The following is a 17,829-nucleotide window of genomic DNA, read 5'->3' as shown; positions in this document are numbered from 1 at the left end:
CTAGGGTAGAATTCTCCATCCCTAGAAGGTACCAGGGAAGAACCTGGGAGAAAGAAAAATGCCAAGACTTGGCCTCTATCGATAGGTTGTACTAACTGGAAAGAGAGTCATCCTCACCCCCTTCCCAATGCCTGTAGCCCAGCACTGAGTCAGTGGGGTTATCTCCACCCTTACTCCCAGACCACCACAGACAAACACGAATGCATCTATACACACATACACACACTCATGCCTGCCACCTTTTGTGGATGTCAGACCAATTTATTGGTAAAATGAACATTAAGCTTCACAAACGCTGGGACAGTAAAGCTTTGCGAACGCTGGGATGTGCTTTTCCTTTTAAAGAATTTCCACTGGACCTTGATAATGAGCATCCAGTCGTTGACATATAAACTCTTACAAGCGGATGTGCACACATGCGCCTCAGGGGGGAGAAGGTGGCAGCGTCTGGGAGCTGGGGAGGGCTTCTGCACCATGCACAGGGAGCCCACGATTCATTTCCCAGCTTTCTGGGCTTTCTGTGCAGACTTGGTCACCTTGCCTGCCCCTCCGCTCTTCTTCTCAACATTCTTGATGACACCTACAGCCACAGTCTGCCTCATATCCCGCACAGCAAAGCGACCTAAGCAGCAGGGGGAGAGGAGGAGAGTGAGAGAGAGAGAGAGAGAGAAAAAGAGTGCAGAACAGGCCTCACACTCACCTACTTCCACAGAGCAGCCACAGGCCGATCCATAAGAGGCCAATCTCCTGCTTTCATCTCCTACTTCTTGCCCTAACTGTTACAGAGCCGATTTTATAGATGGTAATTGCCTCCTGAGGGGCAGTGTGGAAATAGAGAACTGATCTTGAAAGCAGGAAGACCTGGGTTCAAGTCTCAATTCTACCACTTGCTGGCTGTGTGACCTTGGGCAAGTCATCTATTTTCTCCATGCTCTAGGTGATTCTCTAAGACTAAGTTGCAAGGCATTGACCTGCACTGGGAGAGGCAATTTCCTCATCTGGAAATTCCCCTATATCAATAAAATCACAGGTCCAGTTCCTATCTCTTTACGTAACATTCTCCTAAGTGGCCTCCCTGTTTCCAGTCTCTGCACTTTCCAATCCATGTAGCTGCTTAAAAAAAAACTTCTTAAGGCACAGATCTGATTATGCCACTTCTTTGTTTTAAAAAAAATTAGTGGATTCCTGTTTCCTTTATAGAGTCCTCAGATGGGCACTGAAGGCCTTTCACAATCTCTAAGTTTCCTGGCTGATTTCAAATTAGTATATTTTAAGCACTGAACATTCCAGCCAAGCAGGTCCATTAGCTGTTTCTCAAGCTTGACATGCCATGTCCTACCTCCATAAGGTTGCACTAGTCACCCCCTTGTCTAGAATGTACTCTTCCCTCACCTCCACCTCTCAGAATCTTATCATAGGATCATTGATCTAGAGCTGAAAGGAGCCTTAAAGTTTATTTAGATTATAGATTTAGAGCTAAAGTCAGCTAGCCCAACCCTTCATTTTACAGATGAGAAAACTGAGGCCCAAGAAGGATAAGAGACCTGCCTAAAGTCATCCAGGTTATAAACATCAAAGATGGAATTTGAACCCAGGTCCTCTTGACTCTAGGATCAGTGCCCCTTCCACTGTACCATGCTGCCTCCCTTTAGACCTTCAGGGCTCAGCTCAGATGCTATCTCCTCTGTCATCTTTTCCTGATCCCCTTGTTGTCAAGATGCTCTCCCATCTCAAGTTTGATAGAGAGATTTGGCTGATCTCTATCTAGCCCTATTGCTCCCTTATTTTTCCCCATATACATGTTGTGGTTTTAATAACTTCTGGTTGATGTCTTCCATTCTCCAAGAGGACCAAAATGACATCACTATTGGAGTCAAGTATAGTGTGTCTAACTGTGGCTGATCAGACCAATATAAGCTCAGTATGCTCTACCATACACATTGTATTCCCCTGGTAGAATATAAGCTTCTTGAAGTAAAAGATTATTTTGTTTCATCTTTTTCGTTTTAGGAAAGGACATTGGACACCCAGCACTGAACCCAGTACCTTGTACATAGTTGGTGCTTCATAAATATTTGTTTTCCTCAAAAAAGGTTTTTTTTTTTCCCACCTGTTATTTCAACAGTGTACAGGATACCTCTTGTGGAAACTCACTAACACAGATTGACAACTCATCTGTTAATTTATAGTCTCCCAGAGCTCCCTGGAGCAGAGAGGTTAAGTGATTTGCATATGGCCACAGCATGTGACAAAGGCAAGGCTCAACCCTGAGTTTTCCTACCTCTAAAAGCAGCCCTCTATCCACTAAGCCAAGCTGCCTCTCTGTTCAATGAATATCATGGGCCTCCAGGCCAGAATCTCCTTCAGGTTCCACCCCAGGTTTATTTCCCTAAAGAATATGTCTTGTTGCCTTTTCAGGGAGGCCTACCCTTGAGTTGGACATGACTCCTTTTCAACCCCCAATCATCTATAGGTCTGCAGCAGGGATAGGTCTGACTCTGTTAGTAGTTTTAAAATGGCTAGAGAGCTAGGAACCAGGGGTCAAGAGAAGGACAAATTGGGCTAAAGAACCACCTTTTCTGTGTGGAAACTAGCCTCATTTCTGCTCACTTTGGCCACTGATCTTCCTCCCTTCCCAAAGTCATTGTTAGACTCTTGGGTCCAGCCAAGAGGCCATGAATTCAGGAAGGAATGTGATTTCTAAAAGAACTCCATTCACCCCCAAGGGATAGGCCCTCCATTCTCAAGCCCAAGGGTATTCTAAAATGCTTTCAACTGGTAGATCAGAGAACTCGGTGTACACAATTTGAAACTCCTTGGAGTACTGACCCCCATCACACAGAGACATCCTTTGTCCTGATTACCATTTAAATGGTCTGGGTCGACTATGGGCAAAGGAAGGCTCTCACCAATTATAGGCATTTCTCAGTGTATGAATTGGTGACTTTGTGGCCTAGCCACAGCAAATTTTTACTTTTTGGTCAATTTCCCTAAGCATCTAGTATGCCCCAGGTCCTTTCAGGCCCCTACATTCCATTTGATGTGCTCTAAGAGAAGAGCTACTGAACCTAACAGCACTTTGAGCCCAACCTAGTTAGAAAAAACCAATATACCACAAGAAAAGCTTGCAGCTTGCTCCTGAACCACTATAATTGACTTTGGGGGAATCTGTTGTTTGGATTGATCTGTTGTTTACAATTATCTATAACACTGTTCTCTCACTGGTGGTTTATAAAAGCAGTCTCCCTGTTTCTGTCACTCCTGGTAAGATGTCTGTATGATGTTTGCTGGATGGAAGAGAGAAGCCAAGCAGTCTCTCACCAAGGGGAGGATACTGGGAGAAACTCTCCACACACATGGGTTTCCCAGGGATCATTTCCACAATAGCAGCATCTCCAGATTTCAGGGATTTGGGATTATCTTCCAGCTTCTTGCCGGAGCGACGATCAATCTTCTCTTTCAGCTCAGCAAACTTGCAGGCAATGTGGGCAGTGTGGCAGTCAATGACAGGCGAGTAACCAGCACTGATCTGCCCTGGGTGGTTCAGGATGATAACCTAGGGAACACAAGAGGTGGTTGAGGTCAGCCTCTGACCAAGTATCCCCCAAGTCTACCTCATAGGGGCCCTCTCTTCCTTCAACAGGCACATACATCAAGTACCACATTCTACAGGAAGTGTTTCCTGCGCCCCCCAGTTGCTAGTGCCCCTTTTTCTCAAGTTACCTTGGATTTAACTGTTTCGTATTTGTTGTCTTTAAATTTTTTCTGTATGTACTTATGTACTTGTCGTCTCCTCCATTAGAATAATTGTATATAGTGCTTTAAAGCTTGCAAATTGCTCTATACACATTATCTCATTTGATCCTTGCAATATCCCTGGGATATAGGTGCTATTCACATTTTTTTTTTTTGCGGGGCAATGGGGGTTAAGTGACTTGCCCAGGGTCACACAACTAGTATGTGTCAAGTGTCTGAGGCCAGATTTGAACTCAGGTACTCCTAAATCCAGGGCTGGTGCTTTATCCACTGCGCCACCTAGCTGCCCCCACTATCCACATTTTTAAAGTAGGAAAACTGAAGCAGACAAAGATTAATAGATTTGACCAGGGTCACAGAGCTAGTAAACATCTGAAACTGAATTTGACCTTGTCTTCCTGACTCCAGGTCCAGCACTCTATCTACTGTGCTGCCCCAAATGTGATGTGATTTGTAGTGATATGTCTCCATTAATTAGAAATTGTTTCACTTGTATCCCAAGTACCTAGCATATCAGAGGTACTTAACAAATGTTTGTAGATTGATTAATTGAAATGTTGATAACATAGCACCAATATCAGAGAATCCCTGGTCTAAGGGGAAACATAATCCAATCCTCAGGAAGCCCTAAATCTCATGAGGGAGACCTAGACCTGCCCTCAAAGAGTCTTGTGTATGATAGCAAAGTCCCAGCCCCCAAGCATGCTTCTCAATTGCCTTCTGGAAGAACTTGGCTGTATTCATCTCTAAGAGGACATACATTTCCTCACAACATCACCAGTTTCTGTACTGATCACAACCCTACTTCACACACACTCCTGTTAGGCTTGAGGAAGGGACCACACCATCACTTGATCTCATTCACAACAAGGACTCCACCACTGACAAGACAACCAGGTGGGCAAACTCAGGGTGCTTTGACCTTTCATTTCTTAAACCAACTACATCTAGTCCCCTCCCCAGGTAGAGCCAGCAGCAGCTGTCTCCCTCCATTGCCAGACCGCATGAGGCCCCAGATGACTTGAATGTTTGGAGAAAGAGGCCTCTGACTAACTAAGCAAGAGGGAAGAGGAGAAGAGCAAGGGTCAGGGGCCTGCATCCAAGAATGATTGGCCAAGCCACTCATGAGTGAGTCCCACTATGAGCCACAGGGATAGTCTACAGGAACATGGAAGCCCTGCCTGTCTCTAAGTTAGACACAATGAGTGGCACATTAAGTTATTGTGATCATTCAAATTCCCCTCGGGAAATTTAAAGAGACAATTTACAATTGTATGTAGCCTAGTGATTGTCGTGTATCTGCTTCTACAAAGGAAAACAGGCCTTGGCACCACAAATACATAGCCTTGGTATTGGTTATTTTGAAGGGGGTATAGAGTGCTGACTGAATGTTCCTCTTCTGTGACCCCAAGATGTTCCTGAGGTCTCCTCTGGGTCAGCGCTAAAACTTTACCTAAAGAAACAACTTATTCAAGAACCTCCATAGGCCAGCTTTGGCCTTACCTTGCACAATTCCAGGTCTCTGTCTCACTTGCAAGACATCTCATCTTCCACTCATCTCTGGGACCCTAGACTAGTCATAAAAACCTCTGTTTGCCTCAATTTCCCCAACTGTAAAATGAGGATAATAATAGCAACTGCCTCAGAAAGTTGTTGTAAGGATCAAACAAGACAATTTTTGTAAAAAGTGCTTAGCACAATGCCTGACACACAGTAGGCATGATAGTAGTGCTTATCCCCTGCCCCTCTTCCCTTTCAGCCATTCATTCTGTTTGCCTTCTGCTTGGTCCATCATCTCTACTCCCTTCCCATCTGAGAATGGAACCCTCACCCTAGAGGAACCCCAGGATTGATAGGCCAGTTTCTACCTTTTCTTGCTTATTATGAGCCTTCACCACACTTCCCTACCCCCTCCCCTTTACAGCTCCTCAGCTCTTCATTGTGTTCTCTTCCCCAGTTAGAATGTAAGCTCCTTGAAGGCAAAGACTATCTTGCTTCTTTATATTTGTATCCCCAGCATATATCACAGTGTCTCACATATAGTAAAGGCTTAAACGTTCTATTGTCTATCTATCCACCCATCTATGAATCCATCTATCTATCTATCTATCTATCATCTACAATTAGTGGCTCCCTATTGCCTCAGCAATATAAAATATAAATTCCTCGGTCTGGTATTTAAAGCTCTCCATAAACTGATGCCAACCTACCTTCCCAGACTTGTTCACATTACACTCCTTTATATACTCTGGGCAACAGTCAAGCTGGACGACTGTCTCTATCTGATTTCCATATGCCATCTCCTGCCTCTGTGAATTAAGTTGTGTGATCCCTAGTGCCTGGAGTGCATTCCCTCCTCATTTTTACCTTTCAGAATCCTTGCCTTCTGCCAAGGCTCAGCTCAAGAGGCACTTCCTCTGTGAAGCCATTAATTCTTTACACTTCCTTGATCTCTCTAACTAAAAGTGTTCTCCTGCTTTGAATTTTACCAGGAGCACTGAGAAGAGCTTTCTTCATGGGACCACACCCTACTTATCTGGATATACACCATATATCCCCTAAGAGAATGTAAGTTCCCAGAGGGTAAGGACTGTGTTATTTTATATTTGTGTATCTCCAGCATCAGGTACTACGCATTGTACATAGTAGTTGCTTAATAAATATTTGTTGAGTTAAATTAACTTGAGAATCAGAGAATGTTAAAACTACTAGGGACCTCAGAAATCATCGAATCCAATATCCTCATTTTAGAAATGAGAAACCTGGGGCAGCTAGGTGGTTCAGTGGATAGAGCACCGGCCCTGGATTCGGGAGGACCTGAGTTCAAAGACACTTAACACTTACTAGCTGTGTGACCCTGGGCAAGGCGCTTAACCTCAATTGCCTCACCAAAAAACAAACAAACAAAAACAGAAATGAGAAAACTGGGGCCCAGAAAGGATCTTTAGAGGTTATCTGGTCCAACTTCCTCATTTTACAGAAACAGATGAAAAAAATGAAAGAGACGCAGAGAGATAGATAAAAGCAAGGCAAGGGAGAGAGAATTATTTGCCCAGTCACTCAGATAATTTGTGTAGGAGAATGGCCCATGGGTGCACCCAGAAGAGCTGTAATATCATTCATTACCTTGACTGGTTGGAGAATACCCTTCTCCCAAAAAAAATGCTATTACAAGTTCATGCCTCTAGTAAAAATGAAAAGACCTGGATGACTTCTGGCAGCCCTTCTTCCTCTAGATCTGAAACATGACTTTAAGAAGCTCATGCAGTAAAACAGAGGCAACAGTCATAAAGGGGAAAGGGTTCCAGGTCTCCAGCTTCCTGGTCCATAGTTCTACCAGAAGACTAGTTTACCTCTCCTTCTTGAGTCATCAGTCTACACCCCACTCTCCAGTATCCCACCCTTACTCCCAAGCTGGGTCACTTCATTAATGAAACATCAACCAAACCAGTAAGTTAGACTTCAGTGGGAAATCACTAAGGCCAAGGTATGTCACAAATTCTCTCAATGAGGAAAGGGGAACAGGAAATCAATTTGTCATTGGTGAGAGGCCACCATCCTGCATTTCCACAGGGCCTAAGTCAAGTCCTCTACATTCCATTCCTCCCACCAATTGCCCTCTTCATCTCTCATCAACATGTTCTATCACCCTCCTTTCTTCTCCCACCTAACCCTTATTCTCCTCTTACCATAAGGCAGAGCAGGATGCTGTACTTACCTGGGAGGTGAATTGAGCAGCCTCCTGGGGAGGGTCTGACTTGCTGTCACCACAGACATTGCCACGGCGGATGTCCTTGACAGACACATTCTTCACGTTGAATCCTACATTGTCTCCAGGAAGGGCCTCACTCAGGGCCTCATGGTGCATCTCCACTGACTTCACCTCAGTAGTGATGTTTACAGGAGCAAAGGTCACCACCATTCCTGGCCGAAGGATCCCTGTCTCCACTCGGCCCACAGGCACTGTTCCAATACCTGAAAGGAGACAGTAAACGGTGAAGGTGGGGAAAATCAAAGAGACACAAATAATCTAGAAAAAGAGAGGCTCCTGAAAATCCTGATGATTATGAAGGGAGATCCCAGGGTCAAAGACAAAAGTGGGGGCATGGATAATTGAATTCCATCAATAATCCAAAGATTCATTTCAACCAAAAGCTCCCACCTCCTCTGCCAAACTTCTTATCAAAATTGCCAAAGAATTCATTTGAGTTTCATTTTTTTGCTCCTTTCCTCACAGGGCTTCTGAATCATAGGATCATAGATTTAGAGTAGGAAGGGACCTTAAAGGTCAAGTCCAACCCTCTCATTTTTCAGATGAGGAAACTGAAGCACAGAAAAATTAAGTGATTTGCCCAGGATCATACATCTAAGAAGTGTCTGAGGCAGTATTTAAACTCAGATCTTCCTAATTCCAAGTCCAATACCCCATACATTATATGATGCTGCTGGTGGTGATAATGAACTGAAATGGCTACAATATAAAAAGAAGTAGCAAAAGAAAGCAGAAACTGAGCAAGAAAGAGAAAAATAAATAACCAGGCAGATGGAAACAGACAGACTGAGATTCATACATTCATTGTGGCCAAGATAAGACTAGAACTCCAAGTCCAGAGCTCTTTCATCCATACACTTCTAGCCCTTTCTAGGCTTTCCTTAGGTCTATGTCATCCATTCATTAGTCAATGATTTTAATGAGTGCCTATTGTGTATAAGACTCCTATGGTAGGTACACTGAGGGGGAGAGCATGTTGAACAAACCCATTCCCTGTCTCATGTAGTTTACAATGTACTCTATGAGGTTTAAGCAGAGACAAAGAACAGCAAAGAAGAGATTGGAATTCTCACCTCCAATCTTGTAGACATCCTGAAGTGGGAGGCGCAAGGGTTTGTCTGTTGGACGGGTGGGGGGCAGGATGGTATCCAAGGCTTCCAGCAGGGATACACCACTGGCATTTCCTTCCTTCCGCTCTACCTTCCAACCCTTAAACCAAGGCATCTGGAAAACAGAAAAGACAGCAGTGAGAGCCAGGGCAAGAGCCCAATTGAGCTAAAACAAGAAAAAAGCTGAGCTAGTAATTGCTAAGTACAGGGTGGACCAATCAGCCAGAATATGTTCACTAGGGATCCTTGGGAAAGTCTACTCTTTTTTTTTTTTTTTTTTGGTGAGGCAATTGGGGTTAAGTGACTTGCCCAGGGTCACAAAGCCAGTAAGTGTTAAGTGTCTGAGGCCGGATTTGAACTCAGGTCCTCCTGACTCCAGGGCTGGTGCTCTATCCACTGTGCCATCTAGCTGCCCTGGGAAAGTCTACTCTTGAGTCAAGGATGTCATGGAGAGCTCCTAATGGTTCCTTCACCAGACAGCTCTTCTTACTCCTCAAAAATAGAGAGTTCTCTAATCTCAAGAGACATTCTAGCTCTGGCCTCCCACTAAAGGAGACATATAGATACACATTTTATAAGCTTTAGATCCTGAAGGAACTTAGAGACCAGCTAGTCCAATGCCTTCATTTTTTTTTTTTTTAGTGAGGCAATTGGGGTTAAGTGACTTGCCCAGGGTCACACAGCTAGTAAGTGTTAAGTGTCTGAGGCCGGATTTGAACTCAGGTACTCCTGACTCCAGGGCTGATGCTGTATCCACTGCGCCACCTAGCTGCCCCCTAATGCCTTCATTTTAAAAACAAGGAAACTAAAGGTGAAGTAATTTGCCCAAGACTACTTCATTACTAGAAAACAGAAAAGTTAGAACTCAAATACAGCCGAGACAGAATAGAAGCAAAAATCATAGGCTCATCATAGCTTAGAGTTGAAAGGGACCTTAGAAGTGAATGAATCAGGGGCAGCTAGGTGGCGCAGTAGATAAAGCACCAACCCTGGACTCAAGGGGACCTGAATTCAAATCTGGCTTCAGACACTTGACACTTAGTAGCTGTGTGACCGTGGGCAAGTCACTTAACCCTCATTGCCCCACAAAACAAACAAAAAAGAAGAAGTGAATGAGTCCATATCACCATATTTTTCAGATGAAGAAACTGAGGCCCCAGAGATGTGAAGTAACTTCTCCATGGTCACACACTCATTCATCCATTGCTTCCCATACTTGGTTGGCATTTGAACCCTGACCATCTGACCACATCCAGCACTCTTTCCATATGTATAATGTGCTCACAGAAAGAAGAGTACGTGAGGCAAAAGAAATGAGAAGTCTAGACCAAGAAAGTGACTAGAGTGAGAAATTCAGCCTGAACATCCTAGGCCCTCCACACTCAGAAGCCAGCAAACACCAGTGATCATCGGACCCTCGACTTCCTGCTTTTCCACCTTTTTCTCCTTCATCTCTTTTCTTTCCTCTTAGGCCGGGCCCAAAGGCAGAGGGCTAATTGCTGAAATACTTGTTTTAATCTGCTTCATTTCCATTTCTTGAAGACATGGAATGCTCAAAAATTTTGCATCATTTAAATATGATTTATTGTGGCAGCCTTAACCACCCTGTCCCCTTCTCCCGTCCTTCTTCTGGTCTAATTGCCCTCTCTTCTCTCTCATCCTTCCTTCCTTCCTTTCCCTCTCTCCTTTCTCTGTTCATCATTCTCTCTTCCCTCTTCCCCATCCCTCTAGGCCTATTATCTACTAATCTTCTCTTTTCTTCCTATCCCTCTCTTTCACCTTCCTTGTTTCTTTCTCTCCCTTCTTTCCCCTTCTCTCCTAACATCTATTATGTTACTCTCACATCCTTTGCTACATGACTATCTGCAGATTCAGCCCCATTCCAAGAAACTCACTGTGCAGGTTCACAATACAACCTGGGAGCCAGGTACAGAATCATCCATGCCCAGAGCCACACTGAGCCCCGACCCCTCCCCGCTCATCCCAGGTTCCTACTAGGCCCAACTGACGAATACAAACCCTTTAAACTAGGGCCAGGAAAGAAAGGACAAGTCATCACCTAAAGAGCTGATCTAAAAATGACCGAATCCTCAATGTGTCCTCCCCTTCCTTAACTGTCCCTCAGATACTGACTGTGTGACATTGGACAAGTCTCTTGTTTGCTTCAGTTTCCTTACCTGCAAAGTAAGGATAATAGTAGCAACTATCTTGCAGAGTTGTTGTAGAGATCAAATGAGATAATATTTGTAAATCCCTTACTACAGTGCCTGGTATATAGCAGGTGCTATATAAATGGCAGATATTATTATTTTTATTATTATAGTATGGTTATGTTACATCTGCTAACGTATTTTAATACTCTACTAATATAACACATTACTGTGTAATATTAATATTATTGATATTATTATATTTCCATTCTCTTGAAATTTCTCTTTTAAAAAATCCCTTTGGTACAGTGCTCTTTGCACAAGAAAAGGAAAATAAACATCACCTGCAAGTCCCATCAGGGCTAATTCCAGTATCTTACCTTGGGAGTCACATCACAGTTTAGAGATAGATGAGATTTGATGAGAAAAAGGAAACAGAAAGAGAAGCAGAGAGACAAAGAAAAAGAGAAATGGGGTGGGAGTGAGGAGGAGAGAAAGAGAGAGAAGACAAGATAAAAGGAAAGAACAGAGGGAGAAGGAAGGAGGGAGAAAGAAGAAAAGAGAAAGGAAGAAAGGGAAGGAGGAAGAGAGGGAAGAAGAAAGAGGAAGGAAGGAAGAGAGAGAGGGGGGAAGAGAGGAGGAGAGGGGCAGAGACAAAAAAGGAAGAAGGGGGGGCAGCTGGATGGCACAGTGGATAAAGCACCGGTCCTGGATGGAGGAGGACCCGAGTTCAAATCCAGCCTCAGACCCTTGACACTTTCTAGCTGTGTGACCCTGGGCAAGTCACTTAACCCTCACTGCCCCACCAAAAAATTTTTTTTAAAATTTTTAAAAAGGAGGAAGGAGGGTAGGGAGGAGAGAAAGAGAGAGGGAGGGAGGAAAAAAAGGAGAGAGACACAAAGAGAGAAGAGGTGAGAGGGAGAGGAGGAGTGAGAGATGAAGGGAAAGAAAGGGAGGGAAGAATGGAGGGAGAGAGAAAAAGAGAAAGGAAGGGAGGAGAAAGGGAAGGAGAGACAGGAAGTGAGAGAGGAAGGGAGAGAAAGGAAGAAAGGGAATGAGGGAGAGGAAGGGAAGGAGGGAAAGAGTAAAAGAGGGAAGGAGGGAGAGAGGAAGAAGAGAGAAGAAATATATATATTTATATATACATATGTGTGTTTATGTGTATGTATATATGTATGTATGTGTGTGTGTATAAAATTTTCTGGGTAACATGGACAAGTTAACTTCTCTGGCCTTTGTTTCCTTCACAAATTGAGGAGGCTGGAGCATATGATCTCTAAGTTTTGTCTCTCCTATCTCTAACATTCCTTCATTCTGGTTATCATTCATCCATCCTTTCAACATTAGCCCCAAGATACATTCTCTGAATGTCTCTGAAAACCTTGAAAAAGTGAGGCTCTGATGGAAAAGGCAAGACCTGACCTAGAAGCAGCCATGTAGGTACAGGTGCATGTTCTTGTGATCTTGGGAACAAATCCTTCCCACACACACACACACACACACACACACACACACACACATGCATATACATATACTCCCATACAGACATATATATACACCACAGTGATTCCTCTGCCTGTCTCTCCTGATGAGTCCAGCAGTTTCCAGGGCCCTGGGCAGCAGCTGTACTCAGGAGCTCCTCACATTCACTTCACATGCCCTTCTCACTGCAGTGAGCTGGACTTCTGCCAGGCTCTCCTCCTCCCACCCCCAAGCCATGGCTCAGATGTCTCCTCCCCTATCCTAGTGTTCTTCGGGCTGCTCCTGGGATCTCAGCCAGGGATGAGCTGGAGTAGATCCCTGAGATGCCCTTCACCTTGACTGCCCTATGTCTTCCCTCTCCTATGGAAAGCCTCCCCCTCCTAAGGACAGATGGCTCAGTTGGGCAGGGGGCAGAACAGGGATGGAGAGGCTGCCTGGCTCACAAAAAGCAGGAAAAGAAAGCTCTCTGTAATCACCACAAAAGCTGGATCATTCCTCATCTAGTGGGGAGAAGGGGGGTTGGAAATAAAGGGGTCATGAAGATGTAAATGAGATGACCTCTCTGGGTTCCTTGGATCCAGATTGTCTTTAATTCCAGGTTCATTTGCTTTCCCTCCCCATCAGAACTGTGTTAGAGAATGGAATTGCAACACAGATGAGGAAGGGTGGAGAGTCGGATGAGGAAAATGTTCCCAAAATGCCTCCAACGTCACTTCTTCCCAAGATAAATCAAACTGCACCATGAAGGAGGTGTCCTCTTTCTCTCCCTCAGGATGACTCAGAGTCACATCTCCCTTCCTTCAACAGCTAATCATAGGCACTTGGGGCAGGAAGGGCCCCCACTGAAATGATTCCCTTCCCCTGGGTGGATGGAAGGCCAGTAGTGGGAGCTGGGAGTCCATCCCTCCATGGCCTGGGGGTCACAGCTCAGAACACAGCAAGGACAGCCAGGTACAGGAGAAGGAGGGGATATGGCCCTGGCCCTTGGGGAGCCCCTTATCTGAAGGAAGAGGCAGCACAGACACGGGATGAGGATTAATGGATACATACAAAGTAATACCCAAGCAAGCAGAACCTGATTCACAAGGATCCCTGGTTTCACAGTATGGACCAGTTCCAACAAAGCCAGCTAAAATGATTTTCTGTAAAGTGAGACCCACGGCCTTCCATTAGGAAATCAGAAGTGTGTTCCCAAAGGGAGGGAAAGAAAGCTTCCCAAAACCTAAATTGAAACCTTGATGAGGAAGAGCTGCTCCTTTGCTGACAGACAGCCTGAGCACTGTTCTGAGGCTCTGAGTGGGACGGTAAAGACTCCTCCAGGAAAAGGCCTCCAGCCCCATGAGCAGAGAGATGCTCAGCGGAGGCCATATGGAAGGACAGAGAGAAGAATCACTAAAAGGAAAGGCTAAGGCTAGGACAGGACCTACACAATTCCATAAGATCCCAGAAGAGATATAAGAAGGTATCTCTCTCTTCTTGACAGAAGTAGGGGACTACAGGGGTGGAACCCTACAGATAACATCCCAGTCTTTCAATGTGTTGCTTAGTTTTGCTGAAGTTTTTTTTTTCCTTTTTAAAATTCTTTGATATGAGGAATGGCTCACTGGGAGGGGAAGGGAAGAGAGATACATTGGGAAATATGGTTGCAGCAAAACCAAAAATATCAACAAAAGTAGAAGGGGAGGAGGAGAAAGAGAAGAAGATGGAGGAGGGGAAAGAAGAGGAGGAAAAGGAGGTAAAGGAGAAGGAGGAGGAGGAAGAGGGGAAGGAGAAGAAGGGGAAGGGGAAGGAGAAGAAAGAGAAGGAGAAGGAGAAGAAGAATCTTAAATTCACTGTTAGGTCCACAGCATCCTGAGGATTCTAGTGTAAAGCATGAGGAAATTTCAAGACTCTTCCAGATTTTTCTGACTCCAGCTCTACCCTCTCCTACTCCCACGTGAGCTGATCATTTTCCAGCAAACCCAGACAGACACGATTTCTGTCTGAAAATGGCTGAAGGGCTGTCATTGAAAAAGGGATTAAGGGGCAGCTAGGTGGCACAGTGGCTAAAGCACCGGCCCTGGATTCAGGAGTACCTGAGTTCAAATCCAGCCTCAGACACTTGATGCTTACTAGCTGTGTGACCCTGGGCAAGTCACTTAACCCCCATTGCCCCACCCCCCCAAAAAAGGGGGGGATTAAACTTGGTCTGTTCAGCCAGAGAAGGAGAACCAGAATCAATTACTGGTGATCACACAGAAGCAAATTTGGGTTTAGTGTGAAGGAAGAACTTTTTAAATATCAGCACTGTCCAAAAGTGGAACAGGCTCCTTCAGGAATAGATTTTGCCTTTCAGGTCTTCAATTTGTGGCTAGATGGCTACTTGTCAAATGTGGCATAAAAGGGGTGCTTTCTCAGGTACAAATTTGATTAGATGGCCTCAGAAGTCTGTGCTTCTGGAATTCTTATTGATTGGCAGGAGTTGCTGAGCCAATTTTACTTGCAGGATGTGATCTGGATTTGGCCTCTCAGCTCCCTCCAGCTATCTATTCAGAAACACTTTCCCCCACCCCCAGGATGCACTGCAGTAAAAAGCCAGAGGGATGGCTCAGAATGGCTAAAATGAAAGGTCCCATCAGGCTTCTCTGAGAAGAGATGTAGTTCAGGCCTCCTCCAAGTGAGAAGAGGACATTGGTGAAGGCCAGCTTGGAGGAGGGAGAATGATAAATTAAGTATACTTAAGTGACAGGTAGTGGCAGCACCTCCTACCCATTGACCCCATCTACCCATCTACAAGATGATAGGCTAAAAGGGAAGCCTCCTTCCAAAGGAATCAGGTCTGGCAATGAAGGGGCAGAAGAAACAAATATGCATCTCCACTGAATTAGAGGTTTAGAAGCCCAGAACTCCCCCAAAGAGTTCTAGCAAGAGAACAGGGTGAAAACATGAGGCTGAGGGAGAACCCAGGAGCAATTTGACTTCCTTGGGTCAAATGGGTGAATTAATGAATTAAATAATGTCCCTCTACGTGCCCCAGGTTGGAGGCTAAGTGATGTGATTTGGAGAACAAGTAAAAAGCCCTGAACTACCTTGAATATCTCCCCCATTGACCTGAAATGACTTGACATCAATACTCCTTTGATTCCTGACCTGAAATCCTTAGAAGTCAGACAACAGTCAGGTGCCTTGTCTCCCAAAGGCCCCAGCTGAACAAAATGTGCACATCATGGAATCATAAGTTTACAGCTAGAAGATGCTTTAGGGGCCATCTATTCCAACTCCCTCATTTTACAGGTGAGGAAAGTGAGGGGTAGGCAAGTTGTGATTTGCCCAAGGTCATACAAATTGTGCATGATAAAGGCAGGGTTTAAACCCAGGTTACCTGACTTTCAAGTCATTTCTCTTTCTATTGTAACACACTACATGATATCTGGGAGCCTCTCCCATTAGTCTACATCTTGAGAGAAGACACAGGCAAAAGAACTTCAATATGGGGAGTATGGTAAAAAATAAATAAATAAACTGGGTATCAGGCAGGAGGGGCACAGGAGGCTAAGCACCAACCATCATTTTGTCTCCAAGAAGCCCTTCACGTGAAAACTATTCTGGTACCTTTTCTTTTTTTTGGGGGGGGGGCGGGGCAATGAGGGTTAAGTGACTTGCCCAAGGTCACACAGCTAGTAAGTGTCAAGTGTCTGAGACTAGACCAGGTCTTTCTGAATCCAGGGCCAGTGTTTTATCCACTGCACCACCTACCTGCCCCCTATTCTGGAACCTTTTGACCCAAATTATTACTTCACCTTTAGTTTCCTTGTTTTTAAAATGAAGGCATTAGGGGGCTGCACCAGCCCTGGAATCAGGAGTACCTGAGTTCAAATCCGGTCTCAGACACTTAACACTTACTAGCTGTGTGACCCTGGGCAAGTCACTTAACCCCAACTGCCTCACTAAAAAAAAAAAAAAGATGCTACCATATTATGTAATGCATCCAATCAAATTATTCATCAGGTATTCAGGCAGGATTTCTAAATCAAAGCATACCCAATTCTATCCCAGAAGATGGGTTTGGCCAAAGGACCAGACCTCAATAGCACCCCACTATCTAGTCCACACTGTGCTCTCATGGGCCTCCACTACCCCTGTGAAGGCCTCTTACATTCAGAAATGGAATTACAGCCCCTCATCTATAGCCCTATACTTGTCCTAGATCCAAGAGGCTGGAAAAACCACATGCCTCCCTGCTTTCCTAAAAACTGCCTTTCATGCTTCCTCTCTCATTGTCTAACCAAGAGACACTGAAGGCTGGCCTTCCCAGCTGCTAGTCACGAGGAAATGACAGATTCCAAAGCTGCTTCTCATTGTAAGACCCTTAGCCTGGTGACCAGCAAGAGCTATAGCCACTCCAACAAAGCAGGCTCCCTTTGCTGGATTCTTCTACTGTCCTGTCCTGGATTCTGAAAGAGGACAAGCTGAGCAGCGCCCCCAGATGCCCAGAGAAGGCTCCCAGCACAAGGAAGAGAGAAGCAAGGCTCAGCACCAACATTATCTAAGGAGCCTAGTCTTAGGGAGACAGGACAAAAGGAAGAGATGGCTAGTAATGACCTGAATTTGGGTTCCAACAAGGAGAAAGGAGAGGACAGAGAAGGATCCTGCCCTGTTGAGATTAGGGGCATGTGTGTATGCATGCCCATACTCATGTATGTATGCATATGTACATGTATGTATTGTTAAATATACATATGTGTCTGTATATTAGTGCTGATAAGACAGTGTGATATAGTAGATACACAACCTCACATCCAGGAAGACTTGGCTTCAAGTTCTTACTCTGATACACATTGGTTATGTGACCTTTGGCAAGTCACTTATCTTGCAGGAAGTGTTCTAAAACTATAAGTTGTAAAGTCCCGACCTGAATTAACAGATGGAGTTTCCTCAGCCTAGAATTCCCTATATTAATGGAATCGCAAGTCCACTTGCTTTCCCTAGATTTTGTTATGGTTTAATTGTTTCTGTCATTCAACTCTTTGTGATCCCATTTGGGGTTTTCTTGGAAAAGATACTGGGGTGGTTTGCCATTTCCTTCTCCAACTCATTTTACAAATGGGGAAACTGAGGCAAACAAGGTAAAGTGACTTGCCCAGGGTCACACAGCTAGAAAGAGTCTGAAGCTGGATTTGAACTCAGGAAGATGAGTTTTCCTGAGTTCAGGCCCAGCGCTCTATCTACTGCATTACTTAACTTCCCTAGACACCCACAATAGAGAATGACCCCTCATTTCTAATTCGTAATCTTATTATCTTCAGTACCTACACCGGTGGAAAGGAGTAATGAACCTGCTTTAAGGAACCCTCCTCCTACCTGCCAGTGGGTTTAGAGTCAGGGGTGCTGAGGTCAGACCTTGGATCTGCCACTTACTGCCTTTATGGCTTTGGGCATGTCACCTAAACCCCTCTGGGCCTCAGTTTCTTCATCTGTAAAATGATGCATTTGGATGAGATGTCCCTTCCATCCCTAGATCTATATATAATCCTATGAAATGGAAAGGAAAAGGAATAAAAGTCCCAGACCCCTGGCCAGG

General features: G+C 44.7%; 1 protein-coding gene across 2 annotated transcripts in view; it reads right to left on the bottom strand.

Annotated features, from left to right (window-relative positions):
• Positions 1 to 231: 231 nt before the first annotated feature.
• EEF1A2 (eukaryotic translation elongation factor 1 alpha 2) overlaps positions 232 to 17,829 on the bottom strand; it is a 29,863-nt gene continuing 12,265 nt past the window's right edge. For both annotated transcript variants that reach the window (XM_043987695.1, XM_043987697.1), the window contains exons 5-8: positions 8,602 to 8,752; positions 7,475 to 7,731; positions 3,322 to 3,556; positions 232 to 622 (exon numbers count right to left, since the gene is read on the bottom strand). In XM_043987695.1, the coding sequence (XP_043843630.1) occupies positions 495 to 622; positions 3,322 to 3,556; positions 7,475 to 7,731; positions 8,602 to 8,752 (771 nt within the window). In that variant the 3' untranslated portion in view covers positions 232 to 494. The remainder of the gene's footprint in view (positions 623 to 3,321; positions 3,557 to 7,474; positions 7,732 to 8,601; positions 8,753 to 17,829) is intronic.

This window comes from Dromiciops gliroides, chromosome 2 (assembly GCF_019393635.1).
Source record: "Dromiciops gliroides isolate mDroGli1 chromosome 2, mDroGli1.pri, whole genome shotgun sequence".
Lineage (NCBI taxonomy): Eukaryota > Metazoa > Chordata > Mammalia > Microbiotheria > Microbiotheriidae > Dromiciops > Dromiciops gliroides.
This window is presented reverse-complemented; position numbering and strand designations above follow the sequence as displayed.